Below are 25802 nucleotides of genomic sequence, written 5' to 3' on the forward strand. Positions count from 1 at the left end.
ACCTGTATCAAAATCATCTGGTAGGTTTATTTAAAATGCAGGTTCCTAGGCCCTGGTCCAGATTTACAGACTAAGAACCTATGAACAAAGTATCCTAGAATCTGCATTTTATTTTATTTTATTTTTATTTTTTATTATTTTTATTTTTTAAAAGATTTTATTTATTTGACATATCACAAGTAGGCAGAGGCAGGCAGAGAGAGAAGGGGAAGCAGGCTCCCTGCCGAGCAGAGAGCCCGATGTGGGGCTCGATCCCAGGACCCTGAGATCATGACCTGAGCCGAAGGCAGCGGCTTAATCCACTGAGCCACCCAGGCGCCCCTAGAATCTGCATTTTAAACCCTCTTCCCGGATGCTTGTCCGTACATGAAAGTTTGAGAAACTTTACCTGCCAGAATCTGTTTATTTTCCCATGGGTTCTCGGTGCCTGGTGACATTCCGCATAGCCGCAGGGGAAGTGGTTCTCCCGGGGCTGGGGGGGATTGGAAAGAGGCCAGGGTTCGGTGACACAGTATCACCCTCACTGAGGTCATGGTCAGTTAAGGCTATGTCAGAGGTAAGGGGTGTGTGAGTGAGGGCCTCTGAATGGAAGCCAGTGGAAACTCCCCCTGTGTCCTCGTGGTAGAGGAACATAACCAGATACAATTATGATGTAGCTGGTGGGACGGACTCCTGGAGCCCCACAGCTCTCTAGATAACACCACACATTCTTGACCTGATTATTTGCTGCCTTCTGTTGCCCTGGATGGTGTCATTTGGGAGGGAGGTATTGTTTTCATAGACATTTTTTTTTTCAATTGGTGATTAAATTTCCTGAAGGCGAGGATCATGACTTCTCATTCCTAGAGCTCTTGTCCCCCTTCCACCCACCACCATGTCTCCCACACGGCCGACCACTCTCTAAGTGCTTACAAGTCTTTAGTTCGACCTGCGTTCCAGTTTGTTTGAGACCAAGGGGCGGATTCCCTCTACTGCCTTTACTGCCTTAGTGGGAGAACAGCCAGAACGCCCTCTGGCATGTGCTGTCCCGAGTTCTTAGTCCTATGACATGGGTCTGATCCACTCCAGGGGTGGGACTGACCAGCTTAAGCCCTTCTACGTCCCCATTCCCAGGGCCACAATAGTTGGTTCCAGAGTGGGCAGTGACCTAAGCATCCCGACCAGAGTGAACCTGGTGACTCTGGCTGAGAATTTGGGGCCACCACTTCTTTTCTCTCTCAGTAATGAGCAAGGAAGCCTGCTGTAGTCCTAGACATTCTTGGCAGGCTGCCTGGACTTCGAGAGGAAAGCACACAAGAATGGGGCCACGACTAAGGATGCACAGCCAAGAAGACACTGGGACCCGAGCACATATTTGACCTGGGTAAAGATTTACCTGAAGCCACATCTGTTCCTGGGCTGCTCAGTGATCTGTACTAATAAGTACTCCTCCCCTTAAATCAGTTTGGGTTGAGTTTTGTTATGTGTCATTAAATGTATTCTAATAGGTATGCCCGTCAGCTCCCCTTAGTCCTCTTGCAGTAAGGTACCTCCATCATCAGGTCCCTCAGACAGACAGACAGAGACAGACAGATACCACAAGTACCCATGAAACAGGGTAAGACGGGTGGTGGGAGTAGGTAGTAGGGTTATTTGCATGCATGACTTGCGGAGACTCCATGCCCAAAGAATATTGATTAATGGGTCGATGTCAACCTGGAGGGAAGCCCCGTCCTGTTCAACGTGTTAATCAATGACTTGGATGGAAGAGGAGGCGCGCTTAGCAAGTCTCAGATGACACCGGGCTGGAAGAATTGCTCATATGACAGATGGCAGAAGCAAGATTCAAAATTATTTTGACTGACTCGAGCAATAATAAGGATAAATATAAACTCTTGCGTCTAGGCTGGAAAAAAAAATCAATTGTCTACGCAGTGGATGGGGGAGACCTGGTTTGGCAGATGTCACAACTGTGGCACGTGAAGGGGACTGTAAGCTCGTGATGAGCCCAGAGTTGAGGCAATTGGGAACACAGTTCATGACGTTTTCAAATATTTGAAAAATGCTGACCTTGCATCTACTTCCCCAGTGGGATGAAGACGTGGAATTTTCTGGAAAGCAGTTTTCAGCTTAATATGTAACAAAAGTTTCTAAGGATTCTAAGAACTGGCCACCTCCCCCAAACTGTGACTGTCATGATTATATCAGAATGGAATAGAAAAAGTCTCTTAGGGTGGTCTTCCCTTTAAAAGCTCAGATTTTAACAATTTTAACAACTTGTAAGTCAAAGCAATACATATCCAGAAAGCATCCAGAAAAATATGAGGTCATAAACTTGCCTCGCTCAGCACCCTTGAAAGTTTGCTTCAAATTCCCCAAAGAGGAGGCCCATTTAGAAGGAGTATACAGAATCTGGACTCGGGACTGGCCAGCCCCATCTCACCTCACTCCATTTACGGCCTTCCTCCTCATTCCTGCTTTGGCTTGGCCCATCCTTCTGTCGGCTCCTGCGAGTTAGGACTCCGTCCGTTCCCTTTCCTGCCTCACCCCTGTGCCCCAGGGAGAGTGCTGACCCCACAGCCGGAGCACTGAGAAACCACACCTCGTTCCAGTCCCTGCCCTGTGACCCTCACTCATGGCTCAGACTTTGCGCCTCCCAAGCCGGGCCTGGTTTCATGGACCGCCCTAGATACTGAAGGTATATGCCCGAGACACCTTCTTTTCATTCTTTTTTCTTTTTTTTTCCTGTTATTCAAAGCACTTCCTTTTACTCGCTAACCCAGAGAGGTGGAGAACAGGGTCAACAACCCAATTTCATCTTAAAAACGTAGAATGTGGTTTTTGCAAGGAAGTTATCGATAACATTAAGTTTCACGTCTACCAACACAAAATCACGTGTCCTGCGGATTTCGCACGACTGACTGTACTCACATATTTCTCATTAAAGCTGTCCACCTCCGTCAGAAGCTTCTCTTGGCAGTCAGGGTTGGTGGCCAGGAGGTAGGTGGCAAAAGAAAGCGTGTTGGTGACGATCTCGTAGCCAGCGATGAGGAAGATGAAGGCCTGGCCCACGACCTCATCCACAGTCAGTGGCTTGGACAGGCGGCCGGGCTGGTGTGGCTGGGGGGCACCCGCGGCGCAGTGGGTGGAGGAGAACACTTGTCTGACCATATCAAAGCTGTCCAGCCCCACAGAGGGGGCAGAATGTCGGGCATCCAGGATCAGTTGGAGGAAGTCTCTCCGCCTCTACGGGACAAAAGGAGAAAATGCGCATTCTGGCCTCCGAGACTCACATGAGTGAGATTTCTTGGACCCGCAGGTGTAGCTTTTCTAACGAGCTCGAGCTTGATGGGAACCAGCAGCCTCACTGTGGGGTTCTCGGAAATGGCGAGAACCTGGAGGCCCCGACTATCCCTCCCATACACTCTGGGTCTCAGACTGGGGTGCAGCAAGCCGCAGACGGTGGTGATGCCACTGAAGAAGGGTGAGGCCGTTCTAACTGGGCTGACTGGGAAGCGCGTTAAGCCGTTTTGGGAAGGAAAAAATAGAGCACGTCGCAGAACAGTACGCACAGTGGAATCTCATTTCTGTAAAGACGGTATGTGTACAGTATATACAGTTACACGTATTTGTTCATGCATAGAAAATATTTAGCAACATCCATACCCAGTCGCTCACAGGGAGCTGGAGGAGGTAGGGAAAACCGGGGCGGGGAGGATGGGGGGAAGCTTCGATTTTTTTTACTTTATACATGTTTGAACTGTTGGTTGGCTGGTTGGTTTTCCAACAATAAAACAAAGAAAACATCATGCAGATTTAAACCAAAGCACAGGCTCCCTTGTTCCCTTATGTACCGTTCAGGACTCATGGGGGTGGCCATACATTTTCCTCACACAGTAGGAAGGTGACAGAGCTGGGGACGGGAGGGAACTAGCCTTGAGGATGCTTGTCTCATCCTTGGGTCCCTTTTGCCCCCGGGGAACCTCTCCCCCATTTAAGTATTTAGAGCTTTCTTACTGTCTTCCCCTCCTTTCCTTACCAGCACAGATACCCTTTGTCTTTCACAGCCACTAACTGTCACTATACAAGCGTTTACATGTTCCTTCCGTATGGACGAAGTGTATCCCTGGCATTTCCCTTCTTCGAAAAGCCCGTTAACGTGATGAGTGACAGCCAGTATGTTCCTCTTTTCCAAAGTTTATGGGGCTAAAGCGGCGAAAGGAGGGCGTCTGAACCACTGGCAGGAACATACTGTAATTTCAAAGTACTTGACTTGGTGCTGCGTTTGCTCATTCATTGGCTTCTGAATTTCTGTCGCATGAATAATCTGTGCCCCACACGTCAGCACTTAATTCCCTCTCGTGAGGTTGTAGTTACTTCCCGTCTTGTTGCTTTTTTTTCCTCCGTAAGAGTATAAACATGTCCAGGGCAGGACCCTGTGGCCACCCCCCTACCCCAGGGCGGGTGTGGTGCTGAGCATGTGTTAGGTCTGTATAAATAATCCCGCAAGAACACTGCGATGCAGTAAAATGCATTTGAGAAAGACCCTGTTGGCTTTGCTTACAAGTGCACTGGATCTGGGGCGGGAACCTTGGAGCACCGGGCCTTTGCAGCTTGCTTGCTTCCCCGCTTTTGTGACCTTGCAAGGCGTCTGCCTCTCAAGATTCCAGCAGGCCTCCCAGCTAAGATGCGGGGCCTCAAGGACGTTGCGTTTCCGGGGCGAAGGCCTGAGTGTCTTGCCTGCCTGCTCAGGTGAACGAACCATCGTTGGCTGCCGCTTGCCACCCCGGGCCCTGGTCATTCTGATTTCTGGGTGGCATCGTCAAGGGCTGGCTCTCCCCAGACTCCCTCCTGATGTTTGGCCGACATCTGGGTGGCTCTTGGGGCCCCGCTGCCCACGCTGGTCCCGTGGGGCAGAGTCGGGACTGGGCAGGGGATGATGGCCCATAGGGGAGCTAAGAATCTTCCATTGCTTCGGCTCCCGGATGAGAATTGGCAGGACTGACAGCTGGGGAGGGTTAAACTCCTCAGGGCACCAAGCAGTAGTCCCCAAGGCTCACCTGTGACTTTGCTGGAGGGCAGGGTGGGGACCCCGGTGGTGGGCGGGAGAGCTCCGGTGGCTTTTTCCAGTGGTGGAGCTGCGGCTGGCCCCCTTTCCTCTCCCTGCCCAGACAGGCTGCTAGAGGGCCATGGGGGGGGGGGGTAGAAATCCGTCTTCCCCTCCAGCTCCGAAGGTCAGCGGAAAGGGCTGCTCTCTGGGGCCCGCACGCTGGAGAAGAGCATTAGCGTAGATGGGTTTCTTTAATTCACACTGCATCACGGAGGCTATGTGAACACTGCCCATTTAGGACTGAAACAGTGCTGCTTTATGGCTCTATCCAAGAAAAATACGCACCCTGATAGATGTAGGTGTCTAATCCACCCATCGGCTAGAGCTTAGAAAAATATTTACCTTTTAACATCTGTGCTGCATTTTCCACTGCGCAAACACACATCTGCTTGATGGAATGTCTACAGAGTTTAGATGGGTTTAAAGCAAGTTTTCTTAGTAACCAAATAGCTCTGTCTTGACACGGGCAGTCCTGGATTTGTGGTTGGGAGGTTTTTCTCAGATCAACTCATTGTTTGAAACAAATAGCTCTTGAGTTTATGAAAGGAAGAGCTTGAGGCAATCCTAGTAATTGGATCTTTAATAAACCCCTCACCTCACAGTAAGCCGTTGGGCGCAACAGTTTTAGGATCTGCAGCCTGATTCCACAGCCTGTGGGTTTCGGGCTGGGGGAGGGGGAGGGGAGCGCGTGTGACAGAACTGTCGTCAGAAAGCCCGTCAGAGCACTGCTGAGGTTTGAAAACGCGGCTCCCTCACCCCTCCTTCCCCAGGCTTCCTCATCATTGTGGAGATGCAGGAACCCGGATGAGAATGTTCTGTCCTTTTAGGGGGCAGGGCTGGGCCAGGGAGCCCCAGGGAGCTGACACTTCCCACACTTCCAAGGGCGTCGAGTGGAGTTCATGATGGTGTGTGGGCCAAGGGTCTGTGAGCGTCTGTGCACCTTCCCCTGCCTCCTGAACTGGGACACCTTTGCTTCCCAGTATCGGGGGGAAGCCAGGGGGATGAGGCTGCTGCTGGTGCCTCCCTCCACTAACTGGCTCTGTCCCCACTCCCCATCTCATTCTGGGCCAGTGGTGCAGCCACCGGATCTCCGCGTCCCTCGTTAAGCCCTCTGAGCCAGGCAACTTTGAGGCAACTCTGCCACGCTCATGCGAATCAGTTCCGGAGAAGACATTTCAGGCCTATTTTTTCCTTTTGAAGCAACTTTCTCGAATGCAACGAGGCCCTTAAAGAAGAGCATTATACATGCATGAGTGTATCCAACAGTGAAATTATTTTCCCAACACTGGAAAGAACTATTTCTGTTCTCAGCCAAGTTCAAACAACAAATATTTCTTGGATTTCCACTCTGCAGGAGGCCTGGTGCAAATCTGTAGGGAGGAAAGAAGTCTCTAGGTCTCAAAGGATGCGCGGGAGCTCTCAGCCCCCGATTGTGTAGCCACGTCCTCCATGCTAAAAGCCAGTGGGGGTTGCTTGTCAGCTGCCCAGACCCTCTCTACTACTGATGCTCTTCGCGTTGTAAAACTCCATCTTGCCGAAGTTCAGGAGAACGAATATGCCGATGGAAAGTCCATGTTGGCGCATTTATCTAGAAACTTCTTTGGGGCGGCTGATGCCGGTGCTTGAGAGAGAGAGGCTGTGCATTTGGGGGGGCACCCATGTCAGAATGTGGACAGTTTGCTCGGGGCTTCTCTCCACCGTCCTTCCCCCTCTGCCCTCACCCTTCTCATCCGTGTTTGCCCCCACCACCCCACCCCTTCTCCTTTCCTTCTAGTGCCCTGGAAAGCCCTGAGCGGTAGGCGGCTAAAGGCCAGCGTGAGGGGTGGGGAGGCAAGAGGGAAGGGAGAGCCGTGCGAGATTAGGCCCCGTTCCATTTCGCTGCTGTGTCCTACTACGGTCCCTTACCTCTTCTGCTGCTTGCTGGTCCCGCAAGGCAATCACGTTCCTAACGAGTTTGTTAAAAAAGCCATTCAGTTCATCTCGGTTCTTATTGGGCAAAATCCGGGCCAGTGGGACCATTATGGATGGAAATGATACTTGAAAGAGAAAAACAAAAGCAACACTGAAAACAGGGCGGCAGTAACCCGGGGCTATCAGACGCCTGTTGCCAGGGAAGCAGAACCCCCCCGCCCCTGCAGCCCCCCCTTTGGAAGGCAGGGCTCCCCTCGGGGTCCGCGTGCTTTATCGCAGGGCTCGAGCCTGATTCCACCTCCCGACTCCTGAGCGCCCCTCGCACGTTGCAAGGGCTCAGTGCATGTCTGTTCAGTTGCGTCGGCGCTGCCATCCGGCCCCAGGGATGTCAAGCTCGCACTTAGAAATGAGTTTTCGGGGTCCTAGGTAGGAGGGCCCGAGGTCTTCGTGTTCCATCAAGGAAGGACAGATGTTGGGGCATGTTTCACATCTGAGCAAGGCGGGAAGCAGATCTGCTTTCTTAACTTCCTGGACATTTGCCTTTGTTTCCCCAGGGGTAACCGTCCCCCGAGGGACCACCTGAGTGGTCCCCAAGAGCTGCCACGGCCATCGCTGGCAAGAATGCTGGCCCCTCGGGATCCTCCCTTGCTGTGCCAGGTGCGCCGCCTGTGCCCTTGCTGCCACGGCCTTGGCAGGGCTCCCCGGGCCAGGGACACTCATCCCCTCATGGAGTGTATGTGTGGGGGGCTCAGCTGAGGGGCTGAGCTGCTGCAGGGTGGCTCAGGTCAGCTCTGCTTCCCAGCATGGACTGGGGGCCCACTGGGCACAGGCACTGCATGGGAGCCTGGATCGGGGGCTAGTTCTGGACCCTGGAGCTCTCAGAATACTCTGCCCATTTTCAGGAGCCAGAGCCTGAACCACTGTGGTGTGGCAGGGAGGTGGGCTCAGAGTGGCCGAGAGACAAGGTGTAGCAGTGCCAGGACAGCGGAGCCGCCCACTGGAGGACATGCCCGTGTCCCTGGGCCACCACAGGTGGAGCGGACCCGGGGAAGCAGCTCCTAGGGGGTGGCTGGGGTGAAGGGTAGAGAGGAGGCTGCTCTGAATCCCCTTGGCGACCCCTCAGTACAGTTTCAGCGCGGAGCTGACGGAGATGCCCAGGACTTCCACAGAAATGGACTCACAAATGGGAAAGGGACTGACCGAGGAATGGATACAATTTAGCAGCCCGGCAGAAAGGTTATAAGTTCAGGCAATAATCAATAACAGCAATAGCCACGCTTCAACACTTCCATAAAAGCAAGAAGATGCCGGAATTGGCCCGAGGGCAAAAACTCACTTCTTGAAATAAAAATAAAATAAATCGACCAGTCCCCACGGCATTAGGTAACCTGCCAGTCACCCTTCACGTATGATTTCTAGTTTGCCGGGTGCTGGGCTTCCAGCGGAGAAGACTTCTGGAGAGGATTTTGCTGGAGGGGAGGAATATGTCATAGAAAATGAAAGGCTCTGGGCTCCCATCTTGGCTCTGCCTTTCTAAGCTTCAGTTTTCTCATCTGTGAAGTGGGGACGAGGTGGTTCTCGCGACGGTGGTGGCGAGAAAGGCCAGCAGTACCCGCCTTGCTAATGAGTGGCCCCGGCCGGTGACAGCAGAAGCCTGGGTGGTTCCAGGAGCTTAAGGTCTCTGCAGGCGGACCCTGCAGGGCGAGTCTCAGAGACCCCTCCAGCGCCCCTTCCTTATGGTGGGGGCTGAGCCCCGAGAGCTGCCATGGGGTCTGGCCAGCTTGCCGGACCCCAGTCCTACACCCGTCCCCCTGGGCAAGAGCTGTACTTACAGATTAAAACCAGGACAGGCCTGGGGATGGAGTATGCAAAGAAACGCCTGCAGTGCGTCACAAAGGGGTCCTCGGGGGCCCTTCGGGAGTCCACCTGGGTCCCAAAGGCGACACTTGCAACCACATCTGTGGTGTAGCAGCTGTAGCACCTGCGGGAGAGGGAGCCATTTGGGTTTGGGGAGGACTCTGCCATTGGCCTGGCCATCGCGCCCTGCCCCCACCACCAAGAGGCCTGGCTCCATCGTCTGCCTGCTGCAGTGGGAAACAGCTTCCTGCAGAGCTGAAGTGAGGGGGTGGGATCCCTTGAGCATGGCAGCAGAATTCAGGAGGACACGCGAAAACGTACTGGATAGCTGACGCAAACCAAGACTGGGAAGGGGAGGAGAACATCACTTCCTTGACTCTCCGGCTCCAAGCAGCCTGAATCAACCAGCTACAAAGTCCAAGAAGCAGGCTCCGAACCTTCCTCCCCGTGGAGGGAAACAGTTGACCCAAAGCCCACGTGCATGGAGCCAGAGCTGTGCAGAGTCCGTCCAAAGCCAGGATCGAGGGGTCCATTGGTATAGAGCAGGTCGGGATCAGCAAATTGGCAACCTGGTTGTCTAGTTTTGTTATTTTTGTCCCCCTCTCCCTCTTAATGATTTTACGGTTTTTCTAAGAGTAACAGACCAAAAACAAGGGCGCTTCACACTCAAATAAATAGAAGACAAACTTTGGGACCAGCTTCATGAACATATGTATGTTATTAAAGAAAACACACGTTGCGCTTTAGAAACAAATAGGAGGAAAAGTGGCAATAGCTCCAGCGAAGTTAACCTCTTCCGCTCTAGGAAACCTGCCCTCAAAGGGCCATTTTTAAGCCAGAATGATCTTTTTGTGCTATCTCCCAGGAGCAGTCAGGTGAAGTTATTTCTAAAAAAAAGGCTACCAACGGGGTATGCATTTCCTTTTATAATGAAAAGTTCTTATTTTTTGTGGCTCGACACTGGAGCGGGGGGCACACACAGAGTTCCTTTCTTCCAGGCTCTATCACCAACAGCTTATCGTTAAGGAATAAATGACATCTCCAGATGACTTCTTTTCTTTTGTGTGCTTGATTGAAAACATTCCTACAATTGATTACACATGTCCCCGCTATAGTGAAAACAGTTTGCCTACTGAGTGTGATTGCGTCTGATCCTAACCCCCCAAGAGTTAAGGGTTTTTAAGTTAGTTATTTACTTTGCTTTCATAGTTGGTCTTTAACCAATGCACACAGTCCATGACCAGAGAGAAAAGAGTGTGAGAGGATTTTGTAAACACCACGGCACCATTTGAATGCTGGTGATGGTTTATGTTATTACTTTATGAGTAATGATAATAAGAACGAGTCAGCTTCTGGCTGACCTGCCTCTCTCGCCCTGCTCCTCCCGGGCTGGAAGCCATGACTTAGCCCAGGACAACTGGAGGGGAAGCCAGATAATCAGTCATTTCAATTTGGAGTCCACCACTAAGTCCTGGCTTCTAGGCTGAGGTGCGCAATTCTTGCAGTAAAAATGCATGGACTTTCCCAGCTTACCCCTCCCTCCCGCCCCCCCCCACCTTGTCGCTCTGACTCCTCCTGCATCTGCAGAGGTCAGAGGGCGTGTCCACCCACACTCCGCTGCCCACTCAAGGCCTCCCTCAACACGCCACACCTACCCTGGGCTTTGTTCACATTCTCTTCACATCTTACGCGAGTTTCATTTCTTCTTCTTATTCAGTCTACCCATGCTTTTTATGAGCTTCTAGCATTTCCATAGTTTGCTGGTCCCAAGGTAACTGTCCAGCAATTATGTAGAGTTACAAGAAGCAGCAATTCAAACGCACGATTCCTCATCTGTCATGTATCCATGTAGCGCCCTTACCTCTGGATGTTGAAAGCGTCCCCGGATTCCGCATAGCGTTTTAAGTGAGCCAGGAGCAGATCACAGGCTTGGCTGATTAGGGGCGTCATCTGATAGCAGATAACAAAGGGGTAATTAGGACACCATGCAGGGAGCCCACCTAAATTAGTGGCAGATAAAGAGGTCATGTGCGGAGCTTCCTGGGAAAACAGACATTGTTTTCAAGGTAACTTTCACACAGCTAATCAAGAGGAGGGTCTGAAATTCACAAATATCGTAAAATACAATAGCTGTAAACGTCTATTTTGGCTTAAGCAATCTGTTCTTTGGGAAGCAAAAAGAAGAAAGGATTTAGAGTAAATACTGGGAAATAATTACAAAAATGATCATTAAGTGCTTAGACAGAAATGAGAATCAGTACTCGGTTTCATGACATTTGGTTAGCATTAGAGAGTAAATAGACCACAATCCATATGTACTCTCTCTGGAATTAGCCCCAATCCATGTTTGCTTGGTTACAATTTTACTTTAGGTTTTCTGCTAGAATATAGAATCGTAGTCTCCAAAGGAACGTAAGGTCGTCCATTTCAACTTTTTACCCAATACAAAAATCACTTTTAGCACATTTCTGATGGATGGCTATCCATTTTTGCTTCAGCTGCTTAAACCTTTGAATACATATGTGTAAGGGAACCCTTGACTTCAAGGGACCTTCCGTGCCCACCTGGGAAAATTGCTGAATTTCTTTTTTTTTAAATATTTAAATATTTTCATTATGGAAATGTCTAGCATGTGCACTCACACACACAGAATGGTGTCGTGAACATTCATGTAATTATTGCCCAGCTTCACCAAATTTGGATCCCATTTGGAAATCATTTTTGGCTGCTGTCACTCTGACCCCAGCAGTCTGGCTCAAGCAGGTGGGATCCTTTGCGGAGCCTAAAGGCCACTCACGTGATCTTATCTTTTCTCCTGTATGTTCACAAAGCCAAGTCACCACCGTAGAATATGGTGTTATTCTAACGAGTGCACATTCTAGAATAACACCATAGCTAAAGCAACATGCTGTAACACATTGTTCTGAGCATTTCTTATGGAAGGCATTTTTTTTGAAATGTAAATAGGTTCAGATTTTACGATTTGACACTAGACTGTAACTTCCTGAGGGCAGAGAAGATTTTTGTCTTTTTGTCTCTTTGTCTTTTTGTTCATTTTTATGTTCCCAGAACCCAGAGCAATGCCTAGCACACAGTAATTATTTGTTGAAGGAGGAAATGAATTTGAATGATTATTTAAGACCCAGTCTTGGCCCTGAAAATCTTGAGGCTTTAGGGAAAGTTATAGAATGTTAATCTACTTATTAGAAGGTATGTTGTACTGAGCCAAAATTTGTCCCTTCTGACAACCTCTCCCTGCTTTTAGTAGACTTCTTCCACACGGTAGGGCTTCAGATACCCAGAGAGCAAGCGCTGGTCCTCTTTACCTCCTAGACATTCCTCACACAACATGGTCTGCGCACACTTCTCCATTCTTCTCTCTGTCTCGTCAGTGTTACTCCTAAAAGGCAGCTCCATCAATGGAACACCAATATTTCAGCTAAGATCCCATAAATCATAAATGGGTCACTTCCCTGCATGCCAGTCCCAAGCCCAGGTGTATGTGGACTTTTTGAGAAGACATGTGGGACAGGCAAATATGAGGTTCAGGTCAGCAAAAGCTACAAGGTCTGTTTCCAGGAATCATCGCCATATGCAATCGACTTTTTGACACTTCAGATTCCGTTCATTAGAAAAGCTTTATATTAGGTTCAGAAAAAATGGTTGATAAAATCTTGGTTTTTGTTAATTTATCTCAATAAAAGCCCACTGGAACTCCCAAAAAAAAAAAAAAAAAAAGCTTTATATTGACATTACATTTATTGCTGTAAAAAATTGTCCTGCCATGTGTTCTGAGCAGAACAATCTTTCAACTCCCCTAAGACATTCAGGTGATTGGAGAAGCCTGGCACAGTGGGACAGCCTGGGTGGCTGTTGGCCAGGTGTTGGAGGGACACATGGCTTTGTTGGACCCCTCCTTCCTGGAGGTCTGAAAGCCACCCCATGTGTTCTGGAGTATAAGGACAGAACTGTGACACCAGGGGCCCAACTGTTTGCTGTGGGAGCTCTCTCTGGAGGAGATGGTCCTGAGAAGCAGAAGGACACTCCTGCTGAGTAAGAATGAGCTGTCGGCTAAGCTCAGGGCTGTGTGAGTTCCCGGAGTGGGGATCGTGGCCTGCGCAACACCAACGGGCAGGTCAAGGAGCAGATGTTCAGAGCAGAACACTGCCCCCTCCGCCCCACTCCGTGGAGAGATGACAGAACATCTGAGATTCTCCCTTGTGGCCAAGCCTTCTGGGAGAAGTATCTAGAGAGGAAAATTCTAAGAAAAAGGACTTTCTGCTCATCCAGCTTCAAGGCCTTAGAGCACGAGGGTGCGTGTGCTGCTCAGTATAGGTGGGCCAAGGGGCGTACTCACGCGTTCAGGTCTCATCTTCCGTAACATGGGCTATTGCTTCTTGTTCCCTCTGAGATTTGGTAAATGTGCCTTCTAAGCCTTCATTCGGTTCGTCATTGTGTGTCCAGGAGCAAACACAGAGCCTGTGGCCCTCCACTAGGTCGTTACTTTAGGGAGCTACAGAATTGGTCAGTCATCAGTGTTTCTGGTTCTTCGGCCACTTGTGCATGAACCTAAGTAAATAGTCAGCCAGGCACCAACTGATGGGTAAGTTGGCCAGGAAGGAGTTTGTCCAGTGATTTGCCAAAATAGAAATGGAATTGACCTCATGTGCCTATCCTGGAGTCCGCTCAAAACAGGGATAAGAATGGCTACCCTGATTTATTCTTGGTAACTCTGGCGGGGGGTGGGGGGAATCTTCAAGACAGCTGTATTCTTTTCTAAATATTCACCCAATTTAATAATCCATCAAAAGTGCATGTAAATGGGTCCTTTTCAGTGGCTTCTGGGCCATCACTCTCAAAAAATCTTAAGACTACCTACATGTTTGGGGGCGCCTGGGTGGCTCAGTGGGTTAAGCCGCTGCCTTGGGCTCAGGTCATGATCTCAGAGTCCTGGGATCGAGCCCCGCATCGGGCTCTCTGCTCGCTAGGGGAGCCTGCTTCCTCCTCTCTCTCTGCCTGCCTCTCTGCCTGCTTGTGATCTCTCTGTCAAATAAATAAATAAAATCTTTAAAAAAAAAAAAAGGACTACCTACGTGTTTGGATAACTCTGCTTTCTCACCCACTTTTCTGCGACGGCCTTCGCTGGCTATATTCTTCCATTATTTTAATAAACTTAGTGGTATAAGTGAACTCCATTTTCATAAAATCCCATATACCAAAATTTCTCTTTGGTTTATTTCAGAGGAATAAGAACATGGTAAAAAAAGAAAAATGCTGTTTGAAAGGAAGTCTTTTTAGATATCAAACTTACAGCTCCCTTAATGTAACAGAAATGGTATGCAACATAAAATTGGATTTATACTCAACTCTTCAGAAGCATTCCATGTGCATAAAGAGGGGTCCACCCGTACTCAGTCCAGTCGTATGCTGGACAGTGCAAAGGGGGGCTGGACCCACCACCACCCACCCTTGATTCCTCTATGTGTTTGTAACTAGAATGCTTTGTGGCTGACTGGCATGATTATAATTTTCTACCATCCTCTGCCTGCTGTCTGTCGCACTGAATGGTTAATGACATTTTTATTTGGGTTAATGTGATATGAGATGGGGCATGTAATATGAAAAATGTTTTAAGAAGCAATGCAGAGAAAATATTATAAGACTGTAGAGCGGATCTGTATGTTGGCCAATGGGCATCATTTCAGGCTTTCTTCCTTGCATTATACACAAGTAGTTATGGAATATTCACTCTCACACGAGTTGCATACAAACAAAAGCTCTCTTTGATGGGCTTGCAATCTTTCTACAATCCACAAGCCCAGCAGTTACTCCCCTAGATCTGCAGACAAGCACGCATAGGTGGCTTGTGCAAACACACACGCACAGATGAGCACACAATGCTATCGTCAGATCTTAATAAAGGATTCTCATTTGATTGTTACGTTTCATCTTTGTAGGATAATGAGAAATTTTTATTTTTGTGTTTTTCCCCATATTTTTCATAAGGCATGGACATGATACTTACCAGATAAAATACTAATGCTATTAGGTTTTAAAAATGATTTCTTCTTGGGGATGACAGTCTAGCAGCCACGCCCGGGGAGAAAGGGTTCCCATTTTGCTTCTTTCACCTCTCACATGGGTTGGCTTTATTCTAGACGATGCTGACCGTACAGCTGGCCAGCCATTTGGAAACTAGCAGTCACCATCTAGGGTAAAGTACCACCCTCAGTCTGGGGAAGAAATTCATCAAGGAAGGAAGTCCTTGCTCTTTACCGCTCTCTACCTGGAACTATTATTAAATCCCCCAGTTAAAAAAAAAATGGATCTTTGTTTCTTTCTTTTTTTCAGACTGTATCTGAGGATTTCTGAGTCAAGCAGAGACAGAGGGCAATAGAATTAATTTAACAAGGTGGAGTGGTCAAAAGAGACAACTCATGTGGTAATGACAAAGAAGAGCTAAGAAATCTCCTGCTCATAGGCTTTCTACTCTCCTTTTAGGTGATTCCCAGCATTTTGCCAGTGGGGCTTCCTTCTCTGAGGCTAAGATGCTGACCTTGTTGAGTACACCTGAACCCGTGGAGAGCAAATATTCAAAGCCACTGCCAGTTATTAGATTTCCTCTCCTTGGTACCTTTTAGTTGTGTGACCTTGGGTGAATTGCTCAACTTCAGTGAATCTATTTCTTCATCTGCAAAATGGGGTAATAAGACCGTCTTTGAAGAGTTGACAGTGATTAGAAATATATAAAAGGCTTGGCAGTAGAAGGCATGCCAGGTGTCCTCTGGAGGACCCACATGCTCCCAGACAGCTCTGGATGCCTGGCACCATTTTCTTTCCTCTTATTCCTTATAGACAAGACCCCAATGGATCCACCTGTCCTTGACTCACCATGATATCATTAGTTCCTTGTCTCTCTCCCTTCATCTTTATCTCCCCATCGACTACTCTAATTCAGGCTTTGCCACCTGTCACCTGGAATATGGCTGTCATCCTGCTTCTTGAGAACAAAGAAGCATAAACATCTTTTGTAGTCTCAGTACTTTGTATAGTGCCGGACACATAGGCAGACTAGAAAACAGTTTCCAAAGAGCTTCCTAGCCTTCTTTCTTTTCACTTTTCAATACATTCTGTACTCCGTCACCAGAGTGGTCTAATGGAAATGCTTGTTATCTATGTATCCCCACTGACTGAAGGACATAGGACAAGCCTGTTATCCTATTTTCCAAAGCCCACTAAGAAATGGATCCTGCTGGGGCGCCTGGGTGGCTCAGTGGGTTAAAGCCTCTGCCTTTGGCTCAGGTCATGATCCCAGGGTCCTGGGATCAAGCCCTGCATTGGGCTCTCTGCTCAGCGGGAAGCCTGCTTCCTCCTCTCTCTCTATCTGCCTGCCTCTCTGCCTACTTGTGATCTCTGTCTGTCAAATAAAGAAAGAAAGAAAGAATTGGATCTTGCCAATAACCATCTGAGTAAGCTTAGCAGATCTTCCCCCAGTCAAGCCTTCAGATGTGATCACAGCCCAGGCTAAATGCAGAGACCCTGAAACAGAGGCACAGCCATGCTGGATTCCCGACCCACAGACATCACGAGCTAATAAAGTCTTGTTGTTTTAAGCTGCTAAGTTTTGGGGTAATTTGTTAAACAGCAATAGGTAACTAATACACTTTCAGTGTCACCCTCTCATGGCAATTCCTGTATGTTGTCATGTGTTATTGAAGTTTTCAATTTGTCCTATCAGGAATGAGCTCAGCGCAACACATTCAGTTTGGTCTCTAGAATTATCTATGTGATGACAGATTGACGGAATGTTCCTTAAGGGTCTTGACATAGAAGGAACATTAACTGATCAAAGAGCTCTTTCTGTCTGAGCCTGAATGTCATGCGGTTTACCGGGAGTGGGCTCTGTGTGAAAAACCTGGCACCTGTGCCCGTTTTACCTCTTACTTTGGGCAAGTCATTTGAGTCTCTCTGAAATGGGGTCCTTACCCCCAAACAAGGGGCTAATTGCACTGCTCTATGAATTCCCTTTCCATGGACATTCTAGGATTTGAATGAGGTCCCTAAGCATCAGATTGAGACAGTTACTTAGAGACCATGGAAAGAGAAGGCAACTTCCTAGTCTGGCACAGTGAAGGGGTGGATCCACGAGCCTTTCTGCTTGCTCCAATACATCCCATCTGTAAGAAAGTCTTCTTGTATCTCTTTGATGCATTGACTTTAGAATTACACAAAGACCTACATCTGGTTATTTTTATGTTTCAATAATTTAGTAAAAATGAGAATTAGAAATTCAGATCCTCTGACTCCTAGCTTGTTGCTTTTGTCTCTGAAATCAGAATCCATTCTCTTTGTTCCTCAGTCAATTGACTTATAGGTTATAATTTCACTGAATGCAGCTCTGATGTCACAGATTTGGAAAACAAACAAATCAACAAACACCATTAAACCTTTGGAGCCCCCTGGAAATTTGGAGAACAGGGTCAGCCTCAAGGCTAGAGAAGACACATTTCCTGAGCAGGGAGCAGGAAAGAGAGGGTCCCTTCTGCATTATCTCACACTTTTAAACTGAGATGACCCCCACACTTTGATGGTGTGTAGGCAGGGTGACTCATTGGTCTACATATGAAGATGGATTCAGAAAAGAGCCTGAGCAGAGGGCCCCATCCTGAGATGAAAATATGGGCCTCAGGAGCTGTCCCCGCCCCCCGTGGTCCCCAGGGCCATGTAAAGTGGAGACTCCAGAGGTATGACTTGCAGCTGTCCTCATCTGCCCCGGAAGTGTCTGTCGCAGGATCTAGGGGAAATGGCGCATCCTGCAGTCTAAGTGCCTGGAAACCCCTTTCCTTACTCCCTCACTTTCAAGTACTTAATAGCTCCTTGCCCTCCAGTGAAGCTCGCACCAAACACTCCCCCAGCACAGAACTCTCTGTGCCTCAACCTACTTTTCCAGTTTTCTTTCACTAATCCCTTATAGGTACCCTGTGTTCCAGCCAATTTGTTAACTCCTCTATTCCCTGAACACATCTTGTACTTTTTGTCCAGACGCGTTTGTTCCCGTTGCTCAGTCCACTTGCAATGCACCTTCTCGCTCTGCCAAAGCTCAGTAAAATCTTCAGGACTCACTTCCAACGCTATCCCCTATGCCCCAAAGTGGCTTCTGCTCCTTGAAAGAGGACGTGAACTCTGTCACCGTTTTCCACTACTCAGTAATAATGTAGGATTTATGCACTTTGTTGCCCTTCTACATTATAAACCCCTTAAAGACAGGAACTAATAAATCTTCATTGAATTTTATGCATTTAATGTTTCATTCTGTTTGGCACTCTTAGACCTGCAGGCTAGGTTGTTTTGGAACGGATGTTAGAGGGGGGGTTTTCTGAATAAATAAGGGTCAGCTAATGGGGATGGGAGAAGGTATTTAAACATATTGACTTCAGAAATAATAAAAAAAAATAATACCTTAAAGTGCTTTAAACTGGGGGCTAACAAATGTAAGATTAATACTGGTTAACAAAACTTATTATTTCCTTCTGCTCTCCCCCCCGCCCCAGATATTAAAAACATCCAGGACTTATTTTTATGCAGAATTTCCTGCTGATACGTATCAGCTCTAGCCATCTAGGTGAATAATCAAGTGTCATTTCTAATAAGTCAGTGGTTCCTGTCAAGAGTGGTGGCCAATTAGAACTCACCCCGACGAGGAGGAGGCTGCGGCGTTGCCAGGCAACAGCCTAGCTGGGAGGCACATTTAGATGCTCGTTTAGATTTAAGCAGTGGCAAGTCAGAGTGACACTATGATTCTGGCAAAGGAAAGCCAAATTATAACCCAGGATGGGGTACCCGGGATGAGGAGCGTGTTTTCTTTTAAATGCAAATGGCAAAGGAACATTTTAACCAGAATTTAAACAGTCCATCATTATACCGATTTTAATTAGGAGGTTAGGTGTCAGTGGAATACAACTGTGTCGAAGGATAATGGTCTCTTGCTGCTACATAAATACCCAGACATTCTGGAAAATGGGCAACTGGTCAGGCAGAGACAATGTATTTTTGGACGCCACAGTATTTATTACCGCAGCCACACTTGGTTGTAATGACTTCCATTTTTATTGTTTGGAAGGATTAAGAAATAAAAGCAAATATTAAAAATAGACCGCTGGAGGCTCTTGCGGCCGAGAGAGAGCTGCTTGTTGTAACAAACAGGTTCTGTTCTAGAAGCCCTCGTGCACGACCGTCTGGAGCGCGCACAGTGAGAATGTAAGGGCCAAGCCAGACCGTGATGAAGACTGTAATCCTGCGAAGACTTTTGCCCTGAAATGATCGCAGCTATGCATTTACTCATAAGCTGGCTATATCAACTTAAATTTTTTTTAAATTGTAGTCCTTCTGGAGTAATATGTCTTCTCCAAGGCAGGAAAGGCCTAGAGGGAATAATAACCACATCTGCCGCTGCCTTTAAGATTCATACATTATTGACGGTGCCTTCCTGACAGGAAACATCTGGATGAAAGTGAAAAATTAGGCAGAGCGCTGGATTCTTGGCGACTGTGAGAGATACCAGCCTTCCCTGTCAGTCTGGTTTCTCTTTAACTGAGTCCCTATGCACAGAGATATGGTTGGCTCTTTTCCTGTTGAGTGACGCACCCAGCCAGGCTCAGACTGTCCTGTGTGAAGCTTCCAGCTCTCCTGTATCTGCTCAGGGGGTCACCATCAGCTTAGTGACGTGGGTGAATGAGGAAATACCCATCCCTTCTTCAGTGCTTTGAGGACTGAGAAGACACCAGCCACCATACTGGGTAGATCCTACCCCTGCCCCCCACCCCCACTAGAGGCACTTAAGAATGGCGTTCCCCATGGACTTTACCACCAAAGTCACAGTGCCCTGTGGCTCATTTCTCCCACTAGCCGGCTTTGACGTTAATGACCTGTGTTTTCACCTACTAAGAACCTATTTGAGCCCAGAACAAACAAGGTTAAACAGATTGCTTCACTGCAAACTCTCCCAACCCATTAATATGCTAAGGTACATAGCAAATCTCTCAGAAGATGGTTGTCAGGGGTGCCTGGGTGGCTCAATTGATTAAGTGTCTGACTTTAGCTCAGGTCCTGATCTCAGGGTCCTGGGATTGAGTCCTGTGTCAGGTTCCACACTCAACAGGGTCTGCTTGTCCCTCTCTCTCTGCCCCTCCTCCTGCTTGTGCTTTCTCTCTCTCTCTCTCTCAAATAAATATATTAAATAAAAAAGATGGTGGGCAATATTTTATGGAATTGTATGACTATGGTCCTTTCAATCCTCAACGATTTTAAATCCTTTTCCTTGGTAGTAATTCATAGTTTTAAAGTTCATTATCATAGTTTTGATGTATTCCTCTTGAATGTATTATTTTATTCTTGGTTACGCTGAAAGTTAGCTGCCACTTTTGTGTTGACTTACATAGTTTTAGAAGAGTCTTAGAAACTTATTCTAACTGACTTAATACTTATAAAATCAGAAGAGCTTAGAGGAATTTACAGATGTGTGGATTGCCCGGTATGCTCCCTCTTTCAGATGAATTGATAAAATTTAAAAATAAAATTAGTGCTAACCTGGGTCCCAAGGGAATCCCCATTATTTATATTTTACCCTCAGAGAAGAATTAATTTAACTCCAGTTTCGTTTCCTAAAATTAAATCTATTTGCTTTCTGACCCATAATAAAGTGTTACATACCCCAGGGTTTCTCCTTAGTAGTCTTTGATAGAGAATCTAGCATAAGACTCTAAAAATCTCAATAAATCTACTGGTTCCCTTTTTAAAAAAATTAATCTCTTAGGGTGCGGGGTGAACACTCTGGCAGGTCAACTGGGCAAAATATTTCCTAATTAAGAAAAAAAAATCCATTGTTTTCCCAGCAGTGCTCAGCAATCTTGTAATATAAACCTCAGTAGCTTGGCTGTCACGAGACTACGACTTCAGGAGCCTCTTTTTCTGGAATCAGGAGCGCAGCAACCAGATTTTCACCAGGGCTGTATCTTTCTATGTCATCCCTAAACTGAAGCCAAAAGATCAGTTTTATTTTAAATAAAAATACGGCTTTGTGATTTAATGCTGATTTTAAAGTAAATTTCGAGCATTGCTGACCAAGGCTGCCCAACAGGCGGATAAAGTCGGTGCCATCTAACCGTTTGGATATTAATGACACTTCCAGACACAGGAGAGGGCACAGACTGCCAAGGTGCTAACGGAAAACAAGCTGCCGAACGTTCCAAGGGAAAACAAACGTTTATTTCAAGAATAAATTCAGCAAGGAACGGAGAGATTGACATTTCAAAGCTATTTCAGGGAGAACGGACTCAGGTGTCCATAATTGAGTGGAGAGCAGGCTCGGGTCTGTTGTCCGAGCTTCTCTTGTCGTCTCTGCCTCCTCCCCTCTGGGTCCCTGTGTGCCCCACTCTCCTCTCTATGTCCCTGGGATCCGCTCTTTCTGTTTCCGCATGTATATACCTATGACTCTCCAAAGAGAAGGCCAACAATGTGCCTCATGCCCTTATTTAACCTTTCCTTGATAAAATCATTCCTTTTTTTCTTTTATCTTAGCCTTAACATAGATCTTTCAGTAGAGAGCTTCTTGGTTCTTTGATTCCCCATCCATCCATCCATCCATCCATCCGTCCGACCGTCCATCCAGTCATCACTGAGTGTGCATTATGTGCCTATCGCCATGCAGTTAACGATAGAGAAAAGAGGACTAGGGTAGGTGGGCTGTTAGCCCACAGTCATGCTACAGAGAAGAATAGAGTGGGGGAGGGGGGACAGGGTTCTGGGGCCCAGCTCCTGTAAGTCTGGGGAAGCCCCTGGCATCTGATGGTCAGGCAAGGGACCAAGAGGAAGACACACCAGTGCTTTCCACTCTGGCTCTTACCAGAATTATAGCGGGAAACTTGTAAAACGTCTAGGTTTTTCACCCATAGAAGGTCTTATTGTAGGTCCTAGAATTGTGTATTTTAACAAGGATTCTAGGTGATTCTGGTGTAGCCCTGGGTTGCACAGGGTTTGAGAACCAGTGACCCAGAGAGCAAAGGCCAGTGGGAGGTTAAAGGCTAAGAAAGCATCTAGAAACCTAGAGGGTCACTTGCGCTGGGGGAGGAGGTAGTCAGAGGCACTAAGACTGGCTCACCCTGCTCTCCCTTCCTCCTCCCCTCTACCCATCCTCCTCAGGATAGCAACGACTCCCTTGTCACAGCCTTCACCCTGACTACACTTTGGTGCAGAGTGACGCTCTGTGCTCAGAGTCCCAAACCTTGCCCTTCAGATTCCCAGGAAGCTGCCTATGGAATGAGGAAAACTCTTTGCTCTCCCAAGCATGTTTGGCTTCCAAGACCAAAGCTGAGCATGGACCTCCTTGTTCTGGAAGGCATCCCCTGCTTCCTTCTGAAGCAACACATACCACTGATTCCGGGCAGGAAGGAAGATCCCAGGGGACATGATCTGTAGAGCACAACACGCACAGACATTGCTTTAATGTTCGAAAATATTATTCTTGTCACACAGTTCTTTGGGCTGGCGTGCCTTTCTACCCAAGCAACGTTTAACACCTTTGGCTGCTCCTTCCTCCTTGATACACATTTCCCTTCCATTCTCCTGGACTTCTATTGCAGCCTGGTCTTCTGAGTCTTACTTCTAGGTCTGTCCCCTGTCCCTCACTTGAATATGGCTCTCACCACTACCTGCTGGGCGTGATCTCGCCATGTCTGTGTTTTTGGCCACCATCTTTCCTGCCCTCCTCTCTCAAGCTCCTGATCCGCAGTCAGCTACTTCCTGACGCATCTGTTGGACGCTGCCCAAGAACCTCAAACTCACCCAGTCTAAATGCTCCAGAGGTGGGGAGAAAGGTGATCGTCGCTGCCACAGGAATGGTATCCTTGCTAATGGAAACCCCAAGAATTCAAATTCAACTGTATTGAGTGGAAAGATGTTTCAATAGGGTTAAGTTTATGGTAGTCTATGTTAAGTAAGGAAGTAGACCCAGGGAATCTGGTCTATGAAATTTCTTGCCATTTCCCCTTCCCCCTCCCCTGCTCCTTCTGCCTCTCTCACATCATTTACGACCCCCCACCCCACTAGGTACCTTAGTGCAATGAACCACTTGGAGGAACTCTTTTTTTTTTTTTTTTTGCAATGGATCCAAAGCATCTTCTTTTTCTGGTTCAGAAAGGAGAAAATGCTTTGGATCCTAGGAGCACTGAATTTCTCTGGGAAATGACATTCTCTCCATTTCTGGAGTATACCCTATAAAGTGCTAAAGAAATGTAGACCTTGAAAAAAGATCCAGATTTATTATCTCCCCCCTCAAAGAAACATAGCTCAAATTTGTCAAGAAAACTTTTTCCCTTTCTTGCTTCTCTTTAAAAAACCAGCTACCCTTCCTCAATTTCTTTTTGACAAGTGATGAGATTCTGTGTCTGTGGTGCTGCCCACAAGTGACTGTTTACTCATGAGTCAAGAATTTTGACGCAACATGTTGGAGCTAGCGATGTCAAGCCTCGGTTTACCTACTTCTCTTCCCCTCCCCTCTTTTCGGTTACCTCAACATTTTAGTGACTGCGGGTAATAAAGGTGACACTCCCCCGACCTTGTTTGGGTGGTCTCCCTACCGCTCTGCAATTTTTAAAGAAGCAGGCCCGTCCTTGGAACAGATGGTCCCCTGAAGTCTCCGTAGGTGACCCAGTGAAGCGAGGAGCTGCGCCTGTGGCTCCAGCTGAAGTGAGGCCTCCCCTCCTGGTGGAGATGGGTTAGGATGTCGGCTGTGCCACTTAGGAGCTGTGTGACATGGAGCGCGTTACTTAGTCCCTTTGTGCCTCAGTTTCCTTATCTGTGCCATGAGGGTGATCCTGATGCTATGGTACCTCACAGGGATGTGGTAGAGATGGTGTGGTGGGACAGAGGGGAAGCCCTCAGCATGGTGCCTGGCACAGGTAAGAGCTTGTTTCCGCTGGTCCTATAAACTGAGCTCACCCGCCGCCGCCAATACCAAAACCTCACTGACCGTGGGCAGGATCACTGGTTTCTGAGCGTGTTTTATTGGACAGGATTAATTATGAAGCACGGGACCTCTCCTCTTCTGGGAGGCTTCCTGAGATTTGTAGGTCTTAAACGGGACCGGATGGGTGAGCATCTTGAGTTTAAGAGTAGCCTTCACTTCACTTCCTGAGCTGAAGACAGGCCCTGGCTCTGAGCCCAGGCTTTCTGGAACAGCTAGACGGGGAGCGGATCTGGAAGGACGCTTGCTCTGGAGTTGCCCAGGTACTTGGGACTCTGAGTCAGTCCCTGAGCACTTCACATCAGAAGGGCTCATGGACTCAATCCCCCAAATTCTTGCAGAATTTAGGCCAAATACCAAAGCCGGACTAACAGGTGTGAAGATCAGGTGTGACAGATCTTGGCCCAGAGGTAGGACCGAGAGCCGGAAGGAAAGAGCGGGGCCCCTCCCCTGCGACCCGTAGCCATCTCTTCCCCACTGCGGACTGGAGCCGCAGCTCACCTTTGTTTCCGGCTGCTCTGTTTCTCCCCGTGTAAAACATGCTTCACCTGGGAGTTTGGCAGAGATGCAGGATCTCAGCCCATCCCCCACCCCCAGACCTGCTGAATCGGACTCTGCATTTTGACAAGATTTCCAGGCAACCCATCAAACCTAGAAGGATGAGAGGCACATCTCCCATTTTCTCCTGGGTGGCCCCAAAGTGCCTGGGGCCGTCCCAGGACCTCGCAGGAGTGCCAGACATGCTTGGAGACTCACAGTTGCTTCATGGCGACTGGAGATGTGGGGCCTGGGGAAGTGGACCCCACTCCAGCACTCTCCCCTGGGCTTTTTTTGTCCTAGGGAGGTCTGACGGACCCTGTGGGCAGGGCATTTTAATGTCCTGCGTGGACAAGGGGCGCCCCGGGAACCCGCTCTCCATCACAATTTGGAGAGAAGAAACCGTAAGGGGCGAGTCCGCATTCCCTGCAGCTTACCTCCTCCAGCTTTTCAGGACTGAAAGCCGAAGTCAGGACACTTCTGACCTCTTCCCATCTTTTGTCGCGTAAAAACAGGACACTGTCCATCACCGGTTTGGACTCCAAACCGGACACCTGAGAGAGACAAGCAGAGGATTAGGACACGGAGCGAAAGCTACGTTGGTGACAATACAGGTCAATGAGAAAGACTCTGGTTAAAGTCCACGAGTGACCCACAAACTAGGAGATTTCTCTCGCAAGGACGCGGGGGAAGCATGTGAAGACTCAAGTATAATGGTCCAAAGATTCATGGTGAGGGCACATGGGCAGCCGCCGGGTAGGCTCTACTGACCCACGTCCACCCTCTTACAATGCCACAGAGTAACTCAGCAGCTTCTGTGGACAAGGAGCGAGGTCTATGAAGTTTCCTGGGTTTCAGTAAGGGTTCCCTGAGGCCCAAACAGCGAGCTTCATGGAGATGGGCTTGTCTTTCCTGGGATTGAGTTTCGTGTCTAAACATGGTGGCAAGGGGTTTTGTGTGGCAGGATTGGTTAGGCCGGGCCAGGAGATGACAGACTCATGTCTCTGGATCTTTGGGGACATGCTATGTGGAGGGGGAGAGAATGTGGGGACTGTGGTGGGGAGGGTCAGGGAAAAACAAGAGAATCTTTGAGAAGCATGTCCCAACAGAGCTGCTTCTAAGAGAACTCCTATCCCTGTGTTTCTGGGTTCTTCTAGTCATTCATTTTTCTCATTCAGCCAACATTTGTTGTGTCTTGTGTGCAAAGAGTTGGCTACACAGTGTCTAATAGGGAAGGCTCTGCCTGGCCTTCAAGGAGCTGACGGTCTCTTGGGGACGCAGACAGAGACCTCTACACTAACCAATATGTGTGTTAGAAATAGAGCCGGTGAGAGAATGATAGGCCCAGCTTGCCAGGAAGGCTGTTCTGAGGAGATGGATTTGAGCTGA

The 25802-nt window shown here is 48.2% G+C and overlaps 1 protein-coding gene across 1 annotated transcript in view; it reads right to left on the minus strand.

Annotated features, from left to right (window-relative positions):
• The window catches only part of LOC111151949 (thromboxane A synthase 1), a 164657-nt gene that overhangs the window by 41736 nt on the left and 97119 nt on the right, over positions 1-25802 (minus strand). Inside the window, exons 6-10 of the mRNA XM_022510192.1 lie at positions 24851-24967; positions 10719-10807; positions 8833-8981; positions 6995-7125; positions 2911-3225 (exon numbers count right to left, since the gene is read on the minus strand). Of these exons, the coding sequence (XP_022365900.1) occupies positions 2911-3225; positions 6995-7125; positions 8833-8981; positions 10719-10807; positions 24851-24967 (801 nt within the window). The remainder of the gene's footprint in view (positions 1-2910; positions 3226-6994; positions 7126-8832; positions 8982-10718; positions 10808-24850; positions 24968-25802) is intronic.

The sequence above is a fragment of the Enhydra lutris genome, unplaced genomic scaffold (genome assembly GCF_002288905.1).
Source record: "Enhydra lutris kenyoni isolate GAN:26980312 unplaced genomic scaffold, ASM228890v2 scaffoldscaffold27, whole genome shotgun sequence".
NCBI classification, from domain to species: domain Eukaryota; kingdom Metazoa; phylum Chordata; class Mammalia; order Carnivora; family Mustelidae; genus Enhydra; species Enhydra lutris.